This window comes from Tribolium castaneum, chromosome 1 (genome assembly GCF_031307605.1).
Source record: "Tribolium castaneum strain GA2 chromosome 1, icTriCast1.1, whole genome shotgun sequence".
NCBI lineage: Eukaryota > Metazoa > Arthropoda > Insecta > Coleoptera > Tenebrionidae > Tribolium > Tribolium castaneum.
In genome coordinates, this window is record NC_087394.1 from 5,993,969 (window position 1) to 6,014,026 (window position 20,058).

Below are 20,058 nucleotides of genomic sequence, written 5' to 3' on the forward strand. Positions count from 1 at the left end.
AAATGTTTATAAAGGAATTTTAAACTATAGTCTACAAAATAATTGCTTGCAAGGAATTTATGGAAGAATCTGGAGATCTAAAGAAGATCTAAAGAACGGTTTCGATTTCAAATCTAGGACAGTTTTAGAAAGAAGAAATTTAGAAAAGCGTAAAGAAGTAAAGAAACAATGCTAAAAATAATCTTGAAAAATTCCAATCGAAACTATAAAGGAGTATCTAGAGCATAATTTGTAAAAGAATTTAAAGATTTTATTTATTTTCTAATTTACAAAATAGAAGGCAAAGCAGAAACAATTCTAAACGAAACTATCGAAGTACTTTGAAAAGATGGAAATTAGAATCTAAAAATGATTTTGGAGAATGTACATAGAAAATATGTTGAAATAATTAACAATACTAATAATAATAATAATAATAATAATAATAATAATAATAATCAAAAATAATAATGTTGAATAGAGTTTAAAAAATAACTGTAAATAAACAGATGGAGAAGAATTTGTAAAAGAATCTGGAGGCTGATGATTTATAAGGGGGAGAATTTAAAGAAGAATCTGGATTTTAGATCAAAAAACGAATTTAGAAAATAATAAAAATATTCTAGACAAAAGTACAGAAACAACGCTAAAAAATAATTTCGAAGAATTCTTAATGAAAGTAGATTAGATTTTAAAAAGAGGCACAGCAGAATCTAGAGAGAATTTGGAGAATTTTTATGTATTTATTACTTAATTTTTTAATGTTTTAATGTTTAATTTAATGTTTCTAATCTATTCTTTGTAAAGATGGAAGTCACACAGTTGGCAACACTGCTCCTGTGCAAGAAACCTCAAGATCTACCAATTAATGGTAATAGAAATAGACTAAATGGATTTAACTTCTATTCATTTTTGTTTGAAACCAGTGAAGAAATAACGCCAATTGATAAATTATAGCTAAATAATAAGCAAGTTTGTGAAATGTGACTATTGCTCTAGAAAAAATTGCGTATAAAAGACACCGCTAAAGAATTGCAACAAATAAATTGTGACGATCGTGGTCTGCATGACTCAATGATGTAACCATATGAACAATAAGTACAATAGCCTCATGTAAGATTATTATTTCTAAATGCACGTGTAACCATCACTTCGTGTGCAGCATTGCAATTATGCGCTGTTCTAGATCTCTTCAAACATTTACCGCGAAAAAAACAATTCGCTAACATTCACAGCAATTCGCAATAATCATGATTAAATGAATGAAAACAAACAGTTCCAGCAACAATGTGTTAGAAATGTTGTTTGTCATTCCTGTTCCGATAATGTAAATACTTGTAAACTTAATATAATCAGCTTCTCTTACTCCATATATCGTATTCTAATAATTGTTAAATTTGCAGAAGTAAAATGATGGTAATAAAGTTAACAAAGTAGAAAATTTGATTTATTTTCTAAGTTGTGTTTTACGATTGAGTTTGTGGTAAACCAGTAATACAATTTCATGAGAAAATATGTGACAATAACGTGCGTAAAAAATTGTTTAAAATTTAGAAACGATTAAAACCAGTGAAAACGTCCATTCTTTGAAAAGCCATTAACACAATCGTTATCAGACTATTATTTTTTAATTATTATTTCGAAATGCACGTTTGGTGGTTAAGTGTTAATAAATAAATAAGCAAAAAAATTTAACTTTTCATTGTAGTCATTCACAAAGGAGCAAACATCCAAATTAAAATTTTTGATACGAAAAAAACTGTTTGTCGACTGTAATTTTATCAACTTTTAATTTTCAGCAAAGTAAATTTTATTATTACTTTGAAAAAGATCGAATTAAATTAAACAGTACATGATTTGGGTCTGTTATCTTCTGTCTTTGTTTTTATGGTAAGATTACATTGTAGTACATCCTTGTCTAATGGTAGACTATTTAGCAAACAAGTAATGAAATTTAAGAAATTAACCACTTTCAAAGACAGGGTAACATTTAGTGATAATTGTATATATTTATAAAATTTATTGTTTGCTTAAAGGCGTTAAAAATGGTAAAAAAATAAACAATGAAAAATGCAAAAAAACTCTTCCAACAATTTGTATTGTTATTTATTACCTACATATATTTTTTACTTGTCAAAGACAGAACATAATAATAAAAGTTTTTATAACTAAACAATTACAAAATAAGTATAATAAAAGAAACAAAGATTGAGATACGAAAAATGTTGTAAGAAGTAATAACTCAATGATGGAAAACCGTAATAAATTTGAGAAATTACATTGAAACTTTCACTCCCAACAGGTGGATGAGTATAGGTAATAAAACAATCTTTATTACTTATTAATAATAATTAATTACCCATTATTTCCAATCCAATTAGGGTTTTTGCCGACAAGTTATAAGTAACCAGAAATAGTACCTACATAGGTACATTCATTTAAGATCTTGGAATAACTTAAATTCTTCTAAATAATAAGCCATCCAATTAAAAAAAAATTGTTACAATGCAGTTTTAAAATAATAGTGATAAATACAAGGCAGAATTAAAAAAAATAAGACAAGTAAGCATTTTTACTTTTTTTATTTTTTTTTTGTTTTGACCAGTCCATCAATTGCTTAACATCAAACTTGATAAGCTGAGAAAAACTGATAACTTTTAAAATGTAAAAAAATAAAATAAAATAAAAATTTTAAATTTACACATAGGTTCCATATTTTTCAAAACTCTGTCAAAGCGGTTAAAGATAACGAAAAATGTAATAAAGTTGTGGAGAATTAAATTTCCCTCAAAAAAAATTGTAACTTTAGCGGTTTAGTTGCCAACTACTTTAACACAATTTTTTAACTTTAACTTTTTAACTTTTTTAACGAAAACAAATTAGCAGAATTTTTGAAGATTTTATTAATAGATAGTTTTTCATATTTTTTGCATTACCTGTATTTCCTAAATATTGAGATAATGATGCTCTATCTGCTTGTAATTTTACCTTTGTTTAAATAAAGCTACTTTATATTTGACTACACAAAAATTACACTACTTTTAACGTAGATAATTCAACGATTTTTCTGCTTATTTTGCACAAAATTTTGCGTATTATTGCTTCTATGGATAAAAAACGTGTCAACAAAATGCGAAAATAGCAAAATAATATCATGTTTGATCGAATTTAGTGATTCGATTGAGCAAAAAATTTCGCAAAATGTTCGCACTCGAAAAATGCAAAATCATTTCTTCCTACAAATTTAGAAAAATCTTATCAAAATAGGTGTTATTTCAAGTAATTTTTTTCAAAATTATGCAAAATGAGTCCGTATCTATTAACAGTAAATAAAAATACAAATAATGCAAAAACTGCTCCATTTTTGAACTAACTTTTCTTTAAGCAATTAACACGTTTTTATCTGAAAAATGTTATAAAGCACTCAAAAACAACAAAATACTCGTAACGTCAGTTTTAATCCAATTTAGTGATTTTTCCCTGTAGTTTAACAAAATGAAACAGAAAACCCAATTCGATATTTTGACTAATTTTGAGAAAATAAATGGATGAAGTTCAAAAAAAAATGAGATTTTTATCTAATTCTGTGATTTTTAGGCATATTTTCTACAAAATCTACTAATTACGCAGCAAAAACACCAACATAATGTAATTAACCCAATTCGTTATTTTGACTAATTTTTGAAGAAATAAATGTATAAGATTCAAAAGAAAAAAAAATTAGATTTTTATCTAATTCTGTGATTTTTTGGCTTATTTTCTACAAAATCTACTAATTACACAGCAAAAACACCAACATAATGTAATTAACCCAATTCGATATTTTGACTAATTTTTGAGGAAAGAAATGTATAAGGTTCAATAGAAAAAAAATAAGATTTTTATCTAATTCTGTGATTTTTTGGCTTATTTTCTACAAAATCTACAAATTACACAGCAAAAACACCAACATAATGTAATTAACCCAATTCGATATTTTGACTAATTTTTGAGGAAATAAATGTATAAGGTTCAAAAGAAAAAAAAATAGATTTTTATCTAATTCTGTGATTTTTTGGCTTATTTTCTACAAAATCTACTAATTACACAGCAAAAACACCAACATAATGTAATTAACCCAATTCGATATTTTGACTAATTTTTGAGGAAATAAATGTATCAGGTTCAAAAGAAAAAAAATAAGATTTTTATCTAATTCTGTGATTTTTAGGCTTATTTTCAACAAAATCTACTAATCACACGGCAAAAACACCAACATAGTGTAGTTTTTGATCCAATTTAGTAATTTTTTTCTGGGCCTTTTAGCAAAATTCATGCGTTTTTATGATAGGAAACATGTTTAATACACTCAGAAAATACAGACACTGCTCTATTTGCGTACGGTTTTGAGGATTTTTCAGTTTATTTCACAATTACGTTAATTGCTCGAAAAAAACAAACTCAGATTAACAATTTTGCAAAATTATTGCGTTTTTAAATGAAAAAAAAAAGCATTTTCAAAACTATTCAGTAACTTTTTAATCATTTCTAGCAAAACTTTGCACAAAATGCGTTTTTATGTAAAAAAAAAACCGCTTCAGCGCTCAAAAAATGCAATAATTATCGATACAATTTAGTGATTGTGTGTTGAGAAATCTCACACAAAATTGGTTACTCCAATTTTTGAGTAATTTTTTGACAAAATTTTGCAAATAAAAAACGAAAATACGACAAAAATAGTGTCATTTCAGTGATTTTTCGAAACAATTTAGCCAAATTTTACGCATCTCAAAATATCTCAAAAGCAAGCTTATACACTCAAAAATTACAAATTTTGCTCCATTTTCAGATTGATGATAACTGGTAATTTTTCAGGTTGTTTCAGGTTGCGAAATTTTGACGAAAAATGCTAACTCTAAAATTTCTACTTTAATACATTTCTAATGCAGCTGTTTGGGTTTTTTTCTTAGAGATTCAAATTAATTTTGTATAATCAAGCAAATAGAAAAGTACTACCCACTTCCTCTTTCAAATGAGCTACAAAATATTTCCAAATTTTGAAAAATGGCAGAGTTATCGATTTTTGAACTGGAAGATGCAATTCCAAAAAAAAAACAAAAACTCCAATTATTTCGTAAACGGCTAAATATAGGGAAAGCTTATAAAAACTACCTTAAAATAACTTTAGTAATCCAAAAATGCATTAAAAATATAGCTTTCCATAGCGACTTCCGGTATAACCGAAAGTGTTACCATCTTGAAAATATTTTCGTTGAGCAGAATCTAAGAAATCATGGTAGTTAACAAAATTTCAAATGACTATCATTATTGGAACTACTAGTACTTCTAATGTGGGTTTTAAACGGAACAACCTGTATTTCCTGTATATCAAAAAGTTTGGGTCTTTTTTAAAACACCGAAATTAATTTTATTTCTGGAACAGCTTGTACAATCGAGGAAATGGAAAAGTACTGAAAAGTACTGCCCTTGAGTGACAGGTCTCTAGATCCATGTTTGGCGCAGCACAAAGTACTCTTTTAATACAAATATGTAGGTTGTAGGTTTGCAAAGGCCAAACAATTTCGTTTCAATTATTTATAAGCTTCAGTATGTTAGTGATAAAATATCCGTTAGTCATAAAAATATTGAATCATACGTACTTACCGCACCCGGAATGCCCGCATTCAAAAACAGAGCAAGAGTATCAGGCCACGGCAACAGTCTATATTGTTCCCACCACCTCTTCACTACCAATGTTACATAGAATCCTAATACAAATGACATTGGTATTGTCTCAGTGTGTTGGCTAAAGTACAGTTGTACCCTTTCAAATATTCTAAAAAAAAAACAAACAAACAAGTAGCAAAAACAATATTTTTGGACTAAAACCACTCACTTTTTTTGGTCTTGATTTAGCCCAAACCTATATAAAAAATTGATGGAATAGTATAGAAATAAATAGGCCACTAGCTCCCGCCACACTAATTTGTACACACTGCCTCTCCATCTGGAACAAGGAAGTAACTGTGTTAGTGAATTCTTTAAATTAATTAAGATTTTTAGAACAATTCGCACGTCTAGACGACGACAGTGCTATCTTTTCAATTTAAAAATTTCAAGAGAAAGTAAAGCCGTCTGGTTTCTAGCCAACAATGTGTGCACTATGACTATTGAAAACTATTGATCTAAATCCGAATCAGGATTTGAGTTTGGCACCTTTTTCCGCAATAGTTTCACTCAAAACGACACGTGCGACCATGTTGTGCATAAATAAGACATCTATTTTCTCCAATAAGTACTGCTATTTTTTATGGTGCCCAAAAAAACGTGACTATATTAATTTTTTTAACATAATAATTTATTAGTGAGTATGAAAGTAATTTTTATGAGGTATTTATTGTCGAATAATTAAAAAATAGCTTATTTGTCTAAAAAAAAAGGGTTTTTCAAACCAATTTTTTCATTAAAAAAATCAAAATTCAAAAGTTTTGCCCTCAAGCTAGGACCTCGACTATATTTTTATTTTTTTCATGAATCATGAAGTTATTTTTTGCCGAATAACTAAGAAAAAAAATAGCTTACTTGTGTAAAAAGGGAAGAAAAATTTTTTTCAAACTATTGGAGTCATATTATTTAATTTTTTAATACTAAAAAAAAAATAACGTAGTCTACCGAATTAGAAGTAAAATAACTCTATATCTGATTAAAAATTTCTTAAAAAACGCAAAACCACAAAAGGAAAATTGCAAAAATTGTTTCATTTTCAAACGAACTTTTTGTATTTTCTGACTAAAAAAACAATTCGTTGTTTTGGGTAGTTTTTGAAAAAAATTAATATTTTATTGTCTGAAAATGTGCTTAAAAACGCTCAAAAGAAAAAATAAAACAGTTTTCAATCTAATTTGGAGATTTTTAGGCCAATTCTCCACTGAAATTAGAAGTAACTACTAAAAATTAGAAGTAAAATAGCTCCGTATCTGATTAAAAAAGACAAAACCACAAAAAAAATTGCAAAAACTGCTTCATTTTCTGACCAACTTTTTGCATTTTCTGACTGAAAATGTTACAAAACGCTGGAAAAAGGCAACTAAACTAAACTAATTCGTTGTTTTGGGTAGTTTTTAAAGAAATAAATAATTTTTTGTTTGAAAATGTGCTTAAGAACGCTCAAAAGAAAAAAATAAAACAGTTTTCAATCTAATTTGGAGAGTTTAGGCCAATTTTCCACTAAAATTAGAACTAATTAGTAAAAATTAGAAGTAAAATAGCTCCGTATCTGATTAAAAATTTGTTATAGAAGCCAAAACTACAAAAGGAAAATTGCAAAAACTGCTTCATTTTCTGACCAACTTTTGGCATTTTCTGACTGAAAATGTTACAAAACGCTAGAAAAAGGCAAAATACTCGTAAACTAATTCGTTGTTTTGGGTAGTTTTTAAAGAAATAAATAATTTTTTGTCTGAAAATGTGCTTAAGAACGCTCAAAAGAAAAAAATAAAACAGTTTTCAATCTAATTTGGAGATGTTTAGGCTAATTTTCCACTAAAATTAGAACTAATTAGTAAAAATTAGAAGTAAAATAGCTCCGTATCTGATTAAAAATCTGTTATAAAAGGCAAAACTACAAAAGGAAAATTGCAAAAACTGATTCCTTTTCTAACCAACTCTTCACAAAACGTTGAAAAAAGGCAAAATACTGTTTTATTTTCTTGGTAGTTTTTCAAGAAATAACTGAATGTCTATCTCAAAAATGGCTTAAAAAGGCTCAAAAGAAAAAATAAGACAATTTTCGATCTAATAATTAGGAAATTTTTAGAGCAGTTTTTCACTCTTACAATCTTGCAAAATAATAATTTTATTTATGAAAAGAATCTGGACTATGGCTATATTTTTTTTAGTAATTTTTGTATTTAGGATTATAACTTAATAATGAAATAACCTATTTTTTATTCTCACTGTGGTTTCATGAATCATGAAGTTATTTATTGTCGAAAGACAAAGAAAAAAATTAGCTTGCTTGTGTAGGAAGAAAAGAAAGATTTTTTTCAACTATCGTAATCTTTTTATTTACATTTTTTTAAATATTAAAAAAATCAGTTTTCTGAATAAGAAGTAAAATAACTCCATATCTAATATAAAATCACTTATAAAACTACAAAAGAAAATTGAAAAATTGTTTCATTTTCTGGGTAGTTTTTCAAGTAATAAATGCATGTCTGAAAAAGTGCTTAAAAGACTCAAAAGAAAAAAATAAAACAATTTTTAATCTAATTCGGAAATTTTTAGGTAAATGTTTCACTAAATCATGCAAAATAATAATTGCATTTATGAATAGAATCTAGACTATGACTATATTTTTTTCAATAATTTTTGCTCTTAGAATCATAACTTAAGAATGAAGTATCTTATTTTTAATCCTCACTGTGGTTTCAATAATCATTAAGTTATTTATTAATTTTGTTATCAAATAAAAGAAAAAAAATAGCTTACTTTTGTGAGACGAGTAAGAAATTTTTTTTTGATTTTTTAAATTTGATTCGATTTAGACAAACTTAATAAAAAGTTAAACAAACTTTTTAGTTGAAAATGTAACAAATGTAAATTTTAATTTTACTTTTTTGTTGAACATTCTAATTCTATTTTCTATCTTTAATACAATAATATTCCTATCAACAATAATTGCGATGCTCAATATATTTAGAATGTCCTCAAGCTGGAGTCCCGATTATATAAATTTATTCAGTATTTTGTTTTGTTGAGTGACTTTAAAATCAAAATTTATTATGAAAATGTGTTTCACAAAATAATATTTAACCTCATCATGATTACATAAGTTTAGTTGTTGTCGAACGGTTAAAAAAGAGAAAAATATAACTTATTTGTATAAGAATAAAGGAAAAAAAAATTTCAAACCATCAATTTTTCCATCTACAAAATTTTGAAAATTAGAAAAAAAATCGTAGTTTTCTGAGGTACACAAGTAAATTTTGTAGTTGAAAATATAACAAAAATTACAATTGCAATACTGGATATTTAATTTTTACTTTTAAATCATAATTTATTATTGAATTATAATAATTATTGAATAATAAATAATTTTTATCCTCATCATGATTTCATTGAATTAGTTATTGTCGAAACATTAAATAAAAAATATAAAGTCAAAAAATATTAAGGAAAGATTGATTTTTCCACACCACTTGTTTTTCCATTTAAAATATCTTCAAAGTGAGAGAAAAAAAACCGTATTTTTCTAAGTAAATTTTATGGTTGGAAAAGTACTAAATAGTAGTTTTTATTTTTATTTAAATCTACACTCTACAAGTATTTTGTTCAATAAAATACTGTTACAAACAATATCTGCTGCCCAAAAAATAAGATATATTTATTATTGAAAAATGAACAAAAATAACTTATTTTCATAAAGATAATAAGGAAAGATAGATCTTTCATACCACTTATCTTTCCATTTAAATATATATTTTCAAAATGAGATAAAAATGTATTTTTCTGAGTAAATTTTGTCGTTAAAAATGTACCAAATATTACTTTTTTATGATTTTTCAACGTTCTAGGTACGTTCTACGAGTATTTTCTTCAATTTTTTTTCTTCAGTTTTCTTCATTTTCCTTAAGGTGGATTCTGGATTCAGTGTTTGCCCTTATTGCATGAATTTAAATCATAACTTATTATTAAAATATTTGTATAACAATATTTTAATCCTTATCATAGTTTTATTGTCTTTTCTTGTCGAATAATGAATATGAAAAAAAAATTAAAAAATAATGAAATACAGCTTATTTGCATAAGAATGAGAGAAAGATTTTCTTCAGACCGATTTGTCACTCCATTAAAAAAATAAAAATCAGAAAACTATTAGTTTTGTGAATTCAGTGGTTGAAAACACAATGTGTTCAAAAATGGTTGTACATCAGGTGGACTGTGGAATTATTGTCGAATCATGGAATAAAAAATAACAAAAATAACTTATTTTTATAAGAATAGGAAGGAAAGATAGATTCTTTCATACCACTTACTTTCCATTTAAATATATATTTTCAAAATGAGAAAAAATTGTATTTTTCTGAGTAAATTTTGTCGTTGAAAATGTACCAAATATTAAATATGTTTTTTCAACCTTCTAGGTACGTTCTACGAGTATTTTCTTCAATTTTTTTTCTTCAGTTTTCTTCATTTTCCTTAAGGTGGATTCTGGATTTCTGAATGAATTTAAATCATAACTTATTATTAATAACAATATTTATAACAATATTTTAATCCTTATCATAGTTTTATTGTCTTTTCTTGTCGAATAATGAAAATGAAAAATAATTAAAAATAGCTTTGCATAAGAATGAGAGAAAGATTTTTTCACACCAATTTGTCATTCCATTAAAAAAAATCAGAAAAACAATAGTTTTGTGAAGTTTAGTGGTTGAAAATACAATGTGTTCAAAAATGGTTATATTACGTTCAAATTTCATAGGTGACTTGATGAACAATCATTTTGGAACACACTGTATAAACATTTAAGAGTACAATTGCAATACTGGACATTCAACAATTATTTTTTTAAACCTACTGAATTATTAATTAATTTTTTAAAATCTTGAGTGACGATTCTTTGTTCATCTGACTTAGCTACGTCCACTCCTTTAGTGACATTTCAATTGCAAATGTCGTACTGAGCTAGTACTTAATTTATGGAATAAAAAAACAATACTTAATAAACTTTATTACCAACAACTCTGTTCACGTCACGTTGCTCTTAAAGTCTTTGTTATACCCGAAACAAATTGTGCAGAAACAAGGTAAATATAATTTATTTTTAAAAACCTACAAAAAACTTTGTCAATGAAACGAGATTTGAATTCAGAATAATTAAAAGCCAAAGGTATGTCGAAATTCAAACAATGTGGATGTTACACATGTATGAAAATGTAATAATAAGATAAACACTTGCACGTAACATCCGCTTCGTGCCTATTCAAGAGTAAAATATATAATTTTCTCATTTCTAAAAATACAGAAACATGCAAATATCAAAAACCAATTTTTCCACTAACAATAAGTGAATAATTATTTCTCGCAGCTTACATTAAGCAGATAATAACTTTCAATTAATTGCATAATTTGGAATTTTCATTACTATTACACAATTCGGTCATAAATTCATACCAACGGTATGATCACTTTTTTCGCATGTAATCCACCTAACGGTTAATAATTCCTTAAATAGACTTGTCTCTACAAGGAGCAAATCTATCAACAATTGAAAAACCGACCTTGAACAAGGTCAAATATTCGATTTTTGTTTGAATTCGTTCAAAAATGGCTCCATCATTTCTCTAAAGGAGAGATAACTAATTTGCATGCAACCATTGTAGGTATAATGGTATGTGTAAAAATGACTCGCCTCAGACGGAAACACAGTTTTTCTAGTATTTGCTTGGCAAAATTCAGCAAATGGACGTGCAATAAATTACGGTTACATAACAGTAAATTATCTTAATCTCATTATGACAAACCTAGTTGCAGTTGTAAACTAATAATCTTAATTAAATTTTAAATATGCCTTTATAGCCTTGAGACGAAAAGAAGGCTCAGTAATTACATACTTAGCTAAACGTGAACTAAATATTTAATACGAAATCAAAAGGTCGCACTTTGAAAAAACTCAAATCTTCTGAATAAAATAAGGTTAAGACACGTAGTGGGACACTAATTAGCGACTTTTTCTAATATTTGTCCAATATTTTGATTTTTCACTTCACCACGTGGTGAAATTATGAACCGGAAACAATAAAGGATCAAACCTTCGGCTTCCATTGACACACTAATCTGAATCGGGATTTCAATGCTTAGTTGGCGGTTTCACAAAATCAAAAAAGTCAAAATTCGGCGTATTATTATTTTGAGTTAATTATAGATAGTATAATAAATGTTTAGCAAACACTCTTTAATTGCTTCTCGTAACATCATAAACATATACAGAATAAACAAACTTTCTTTACTCCTACGGCAGTTTGATTTAATTAAATAATTCTACATTCCGGGAATATCTCGTGTAACTAAATTATTATTATTTCTAGATACATATTTGAGAAAGTAAAATGTTTAAATAGAATTTCTGTGAAAGAAAATAGTTAGTACAGGTTTGTTTAAAAATCTCGAAACCTAAGTTAAAGTGGGGAAAACAAACCACGATAATTTTCTTGTTTACTCATTTAACTTGTAAAACAAATACTGACAAGTTGAATCACTGTATTAATTTTTTCATGAAAACACCAAAAGAAATTAAGTCTTAGAAAAAATCAAATATCACTTAAAGTTGTTTTAAAACCTTTTTTCAGTCTTTTGAGGAATTTTTATATCGTACTTTTACTTAAAACAAATTATTTTCGAAAATATTTTTAATTCAGGGTTCAATTAATATTTATATTCAATTTTATTATCTATTTTCTTTCCTTTCTTTTTGTTTCAGTGTTTTTTCTTTCTCTATAACGAGTGTAAATACCTATTTTATGAAATAATTCCAAATTAGTTCATGTAATTTCAAGTTAATTCGCGTAATTTCAATTAATTTACATAATTCTAAATACATTAATTTCTGTTATTCAATTAGATATTTCTATTGAATTTTATTATCTATTTTCTTTTTGTTTTGTTTCAGTGTTTTGTCTTTCTCTATAACGAGTGCAAATACCTATTCTATGAAATAATTCCAAATTAGTTTGTATAATTCCAAGTTAATTCACGTAGTTTTAATTAATTTACAAAATTCTAAATACAATAATCTCTGTTATTCCTAATTAATTCCGATAATTGTGATAAATTCCAGTAATTCTAACAAAATTTGCCGAAATTTTAGAACTTTCCCTAATAATTCATAGTAATTCCAAAATAATTTTCTAATACCAAATTAACTCGAATATTAATTTGAAAAAAATAGAAAACAAATCTCAAAATTTTACGACAGTCAAATATTATTTTGAAAAATATTTTTAATTTATGGTTTAATTTATTATTTTATTCGTTTTTTATCTATTTTCTTTTTTGTTTCGTTTCGGTGTTTCGTCTTTTCCTATAATGAGTGCAAATACCTACTAAAAGAAAAAATTTCACACCGAAATGCTGTAACTCCAGTAATTCCAAATTAATTTGCGTAATTTCAATTAATGTACTTAATTCTAAAAAAAAAGAATTTCTTAAATTTCTAGTAATTAACAAATAATTCCAGTAATTCTAAAAATCAACCAAAATTTTACTAGTTCCAGATGAATTTCAAAAATTTCAACTTAATTGTCGTAATTCCAAATTAATTCCAACAGTTATAAGAAATTTTCACAAAAGAATTCCAGTAGTTCAAAAAAAGTCCATTAATTCACAAATAATTGCAATGATTCCATAAAGAAAATTTTGATAATTTCACACACACTTCCAAATAATTGAAGATTTAACAAGTCGGATATTAATTAAAAAAAAGTAGAAACAAAACCTCAAAATTTTACAACAGTCAAATATTATTTTGGAAAATATTTTAAATTTAGGGTTTAATTAATACTTCTATTCTGTTTTTTATCTATTTTCTTTCTTTGTTTCGTTTCAATGTTTTTTCTTTCCCTATAACGAGCGTTAATGCCTACTAGATGAAAAAATTCCAAACCGAAATGAATAATTCCAAATGAATTGGTGTTATTCCAACTTAATTCGCAGAATTTCAATTAGTTTACATAATTATAAGAGTCGGTTTATAAAAAGCTTTGTTTAAATTTAATTCGTTGTTAAAAGTTAACACCGCGAATGGACCAACCACATTACTTCAATTTGGTCACGTGATCAGTTAATCGCGGATTAAATTAATGACGCTTCTAAAAACCGGCCCTGTATAAAATAATTTGTGTAATTCCTAATTAATGTTAATGGTTATGATGAATTCCAGTAATTCATAAATAATTGCAGTGATTCCAATAATCCATAGTAAGTTCAGATAAGTTCCCGTAATTCCAACTTAATTTCTAAATTAATTCCGATAATTATAAGGACTTTAACGGAATTTCTCTCTCAAGTAAAGTCGATTAAATCAAAAAAGAAGTTCCGTAATTCACAAATATTTGCAGTGATTCCATAAAGATAATTTTGATAATTCCAAAAAATTTAACAACTCGAATATTGATTTTAAGAAGTAGAAAACAAAACCTCAAAACTTTACAACAGTTAAAGAACTTGCAGTTTTTTATTTAAATTTGCAAAATATTTACAAATTTTTAGAAAACTGAAACTATAACATTAGTGCTGTTTTTCATAAACAATAATTTTACGTCCTTAGTTGTAATAATTATAGATATACAAAGTTTTCTTTAAAAGCTTTTTATCGCTCAATGTTTAACAACAGTTTTTAACCTTATTGTTACACTGAAATACTCTTCATTAAAAATGATAGGGGAAAGTCAGACAAAATATTTGTATAACTCGTTTTGAATCACAAAAATATAGATTCTGTCTTTTAATTAATCGTGCAGAAAAAAATAAATAATCAAATTGTAAAAAAGAATAATTAAAAAAGAAATATTGGGTTAAACTCTTTGTGTAAATAAATATCTAACAATCTGATAGATCTGTCTTTGTTTCAATTCCAAAAAAAACAAGGAAATTGTTTTTCATTAATACAGGGTGAGTCTAAAAAAGTATATTTTTATTATACATCAAAAAACAAATAATTGCATAGAATTCAGCGTTTGTCATTAAATACTTTGTATTTTTCTACATTTTTTCATAATAAATATTAATATAAAAAAAATACGTAAACAAGTTGTTATAGGCCCAAAAATTTCTGTTGCTTAAATTTTAAATTTTTATTTAATGATTTTTTGGGTCAATTTTTTATGTTTGTTTTAAAATTACTTGGAAAATAATATTTTTGTGTAGTGTCTTAATACTAATTAATTAAACAATGAATTTTAAAAGTAACTAATAAGGCAAAATTGCAGAAAAACTCTTAAAAAATTCATATATATTTTGATTTCTGTGTAATTATTTATATTTTTGTGATACAATAAAAATATTTAGTTTAATTTTTTTTAATTAAATTTCATTGCCTTTTAATAATTATTCTCATCCGCTTCACTTGTGGTTTGCAAGCCCGACCTCCCATAGCAACTCCCAACCTTGTTTAAATTTCATTTACTTCCTCAAAGCAACAGGTGGACAAGCAATATTAGTGATTATTTATTACAGGAACAATAACTGCACTTATCGATATTACATAGTGACTTGTCTTTGCAAAGCGAATGCCTTGAAGTGGAAAAGTAGAGAAATAATTACTCGTATTTTAATGCCACATAACTGTAAAATCTTTCACTCAACGCAAGCCGATTTTAAATCACGTGTAATCGATTGTGAGTGATTTTTTCAAAGATAATAATCGGCATATATTAACATTTTGATTTTTCTCACAGATGTTTAACGCTATTTCGATTAAATGGTTAAATTTTTTTCTATTTTCTATTTTCAGTTGTTTGATTGTTTACTGACTGATTGTATTGTAACACAAAAGGAGGTCATTATTTGCAATAGTAATTAGGCAGCGTACGGAAGTACAAACTGAAACTGACCAGATAATCATTCTGTCACCGCTTCATTTTTTTATTTGCAAACGTGGTTAACAATTATAACGAAAACTGCTTGCTGTAAAGCCATTATTACTAAGTGATGAGCGAGATTGTAAATTTGATAAACAGGCCAAGTCTTATGTAATTTGGTCTTTTTACAGTTACTCTAAGCAGATTTGAATTAGCACTGTCTGTCCATCTGAAATAAACCGGTACGGAAAGTTTGCTTAGTCAATATTTTCAGATTCTTGAAACGTAAGTAGAAATCGAGGAAATCATTTATATAAGTGCACAAATCGATCATATAACGATCAAGGTTGCTTTATTAAATGTAAATCATTATGTTTTCTTGCGATTTTTTAAACCAGTTATTTCATATTTGAAGTCGTAAATCCAGCTACTTTATGTCTCTACTTACTGTGACTGCTATACCTGATTGAAAATATTTTTTGCACCGGATTTTAATTCAGCTAAACGAATAAAAAACAGACAAAACTTTAATTAGATATCATAGTCCTTTTTAAGGACTCCAGACTTAAGTTCTGCAAATATTTATTTTCTTTCTAGTGGTACTTGAATGTCTGAAAAGGAATTATCATAAAGCAAGAACATTCTTATTATTGGCGATAAGATTTGAATAAAATTAAGCGTTCAATTAAATTTATTTCTGAGAAAAAAAGTACAAATACGAGTGCACGTCAATGGAGTTTTTACTGACGACAAACTCTAATTACGCACCTGTTCTCTGAAAATTTTAATTTGTCACCAAAAATTCTAGAAATAATAGAAAGAAAAATAATCTTTAGTAAGATAAAGTGTGAAAGATTTTATTTAAAAGAATAAAAAATTATACAGATTATACCCAAAGTAAAAAAATATGAGCAAGAAACGGACACAAAAAAAACAAAAATATTAAATAATCAAAAAAAGTTATCCAGTTACAAAATTAAATAAATAAATAGTTTTTTTAATTAATTTGAACACAGTATTGCTTTCTGAAATGAATTTGAGCTGAATATTTTTTACTAACCTTGTACATAACTGTTAAGAAAACTTTAAACAAAAAAAAAATAAAAATGTTTGGTAATTTTATTGTTAAAGTAGACTAGTTCTAATTTTTTCCAAATTTTTTTCAGAGCCTATTTTTTTGAGAAAGATAGGCCAAAAAACGTTGTACTAAAAACAGTTAAAAAGATTTTTTTATTCTTTATAATAAATGGATGATTTAATTATTTTCACATACGAAAAGACAAAAAAAATTAAACAATTAAAAATTCGTCGAGTGCTTTTGGCACGAATTTTTTATTTTCACCCAAAACTTAAAGTAATTTCATCTCAATCAGAATCAGAATTTATCAAGCTTTCCGTTTATGAGTTTTTTCTTGAAACCAAATTTTGTTTTTGTCAATTATTTCTGAGTGTAATTATCATTTTTTTTTGAGAGAATTTTAAAAAATTCTTGACTATAAGAATAAAAATATGTATCTTTCAAATAAAACACTTCTTATTCTTCTTATTCAGAAGGGTTTTAGCATTAAACATTGTTTCTAAAAATATTATTAATACTAAAAAAAAAATAAAAATAAAAATAAAAATATGTATCTAGTAATCAAAGGAAACACCCTGTTTACAATAAATAATCTAATGCAATCTAAATCATATTTAAAGAAACAAAAAAAATTTCTCTCAAACGAAATAAGAAGTTATACCTACACTTTTATTATGTAGTTTTTTGAACGATATATTTTATTTATTTTTATTTTATTTACAGTTGTAGTTACAGTTAGATTGCTTTAAAAATAAACTCGTAATATACAGGATGATTTAAAAGTCTGACATCTAGGTAAGTTATATGTAAGTTATATGACAAAATTTTTTGAGCCTTTTTTTACAAGATATAACTTTTCAAAGATAGGATTTTACTTCAGATCATGCTTTTTTGAATTTAGTTAGTGAAAATTATCTGGTGAAATCACTAATTTGAGTAACAATTAATGTAGATGCTAATAAAAAAAGTTAAAAAATATTATAAGTTAACAATAATTTCAATTTATTTCAATATTGAGTTAAAATAGTCAACTTTAGAGTCAACTAACTTTGAGTTAACCTAAACTTAACATTAACTTATAGTTAAATAGTGACGGCTTTTTTAATTACTACTTTAAGTGTGAGTTAGAAAAAGTCTAAGGTAATTCAAAAGTTGGGTTATTGCGAAGTTGAACGTTTAGATAACTGAGTTATCTTCACAACATATAGCTCCCGAAAGTTAAGATTTTACTTCAGATCGTGTTTTTTTACATTTAGTTAGCGAAAATTGATAGGTTAAAAAATCACTAATTTAAAAAAATTAGGTACTAATTTAAAAACAATATGAGAAATTAGAATAATTAAGACAGGTCATTTCAAAAGTTAGTTAACTTTTAGAGTCAAGTAACTCTGAGTTAACCTAAATTGAATGTTAACTTAGAGTTAAATAATGACAGCTTTTTCAATTTGTCTGAATTAGAAAAAGTCTAAGTTCAACTTAAGAGTTGGAAATATGTTTTTTGACCTTAGATTAAAGTTTAACTCAAAATTAACTCGGAAATAACTGGCCTTAGTTACTGGGAAAAAATCTGAATTTGTTTTATGCTTAAATGAACGTTTTTTTATTCAAAACAAGTTGGTTCGATAATTTTGAACTATCCTGTATAGAAAAAATATTATTATTATTTTCTAATGAACGCTAAAGTAAAAAGCATTTTGACAACAAGTTCGTTTGAAAATTAAATTAATTTACTAATATTACAATAAAGAAATTGATTATCTACGAGTGAAAGACTTAAAGTTCAAAAGTGACGAAGTCACAAGTGGACTTATTTCATTAATAAATCTACAGTCTTTATCATAGTGTATAATACAACATTTTTTCTATAGCAGGACTTAAAGTTCAAGAAAAAAAGTTATTGTTTATCGGTTAATCCTTCAAATTAATATGTTAGAATTTGTAAATGTAATTAAATAAAATATCTTATCTAACCTAACGCGTTAAAGTGCTATTTTATCTACTCAAAAGACTTGATAAAAAAATAGTTTAACATCTGCTGTAGAAAAAATTAAATAATAAACTCGTAGGCGCAAAATTTCAGTAACTTTTTTAATTTGACTTATAATTGACTTGACCTGACCTGACCTAACTTTTTTCTATAGCAGGACTTAAAGTTCAAGAAAAAAAGTTATTGTTAATCGGTTAATCCTTCAAATTAATATGTTAGAATTTGTAAATGTAATTGAATAAAATATTGTATTTAACCTAACACGTAAAAGTGCTATTTTATCTACTCAAAAGAGTTGATAAAGAAATAGTTTAACATCTGCTGTAGAAAAAATTAAATAATAAACTCGTAGGCGCAAAATTTCAGTAACTTTTTTAATTTGACTTATAATTGACTTGACCTGACCTGACCTAACTTGACCATAATTACTAATTTAATAGTAAGTTACTTATTATACCGCGTGTTTTTAAATATTCAAGCTCTCCGTTCGTAAATGTCAGTTTTTGTTCGTCATTTTTTTCTCAACCCATGACAAAAGAAGTTTAGAATTTCATAGCTTAAATTTATAATTTTAATTTTATTCAATGACTATATTTTTCCAGAAATAGCCATTAGCATATCATTTTTCCAACAACGTAATTTATAAACACACCTAAAGTGTCCATCAATTTACGTTAAACACGTTTTCCAACAATTTTAACCTTCCAAATATCATTACTTCACTTGGATGGTAATGAAAAAATGAGACGACAAAAGGGTAAAGCCACAACTATTAAATAAATTAAACAATTTTATTATCATTAAGCAAATGATTCATCAAACTACAAGTTATTAAGTTACTAGCAACATCAGTGTCATAATAGTCTATTCAATATTTATATTTTTTGTTAATAAGTTTTGAATAGTGTGTCAAAAGCCATTGAACTAATAATAATCACGAAAAATGCCCACTTCCGAATTATTTAACATATGTTTTGAAAACAGCAATTTGGTTCAGATTTGCGCGTCCTAAATGCATCCAATTTGAATAATCGAAAGTAGGAGAAATAATTAAGGAAACGATTTTCTAGCCAAGAGTCGGATGCATTTTTGCATCGACTCGCCAGTAACATTTTACGTAAGATCGTAAGCAAAAATACTTACATTCCTAGTACTTTCCAAAAACAACCGAAAGTACTTCCGTTAGGAACTTGTCCCGTGTATGTAACAGTCATTTTATCACAAACAAGCAAAACTACACATCACCACAACACGCACACACTTCACTTATTTGCGACCGAAATTATGGACATTGGAAGCTAATGATGTTTCAAAGTACTAACGAAAACGTCACTAGACGGCTAGTTGTTACAAACTGACTGCTTGTATCGTAACTTTACAATCACTGGCGTTGTAGGTGAACACAGGTGTGTGTGTTCTTAGTGGGGCAAAATGTTTTAACAGCATTGTTCATT

General features: G+C 26.2%; 1 protein-coding gene across 3 annotated transcripts in view; it reads right to left on the bottom strand.

The window, feature by feature from the left end:
- Positions 1 to 20,058, bottom strand: part of Best2 (Bestrophin 2) — a 48,176-nt gene extending 28,118 nt beyond the window's left edge. The window contains exons 1-3 of one of the 3 annotated variants that reach the window (XM_015978588.2): positions 19,748 to 20,058; positions 5,855 to 5,965; positions 5,623 to 5,794 (exon numbers count right to left, since the gene is read on the bottom strand). In XM_015978588.2, coding sequence (XP_015834074.2) covers positions 5,623 to 5,794; positions 5,855 to 5,965; positions 19,748 to 19,818 — 354 coding nt within the window. In that variant the 5' untranslated portion in view covers positions 19,819 to 20,058. Of the gene's footprint in view, positions 1 to 5,618; positions 5,795 to 5,854; positions 5,966 to 19,747 lie in introns of those variants that run through there. The other 2 variants (XM_015978590.2, XM_015978589.2) reach the window with 2 other exon arrangements.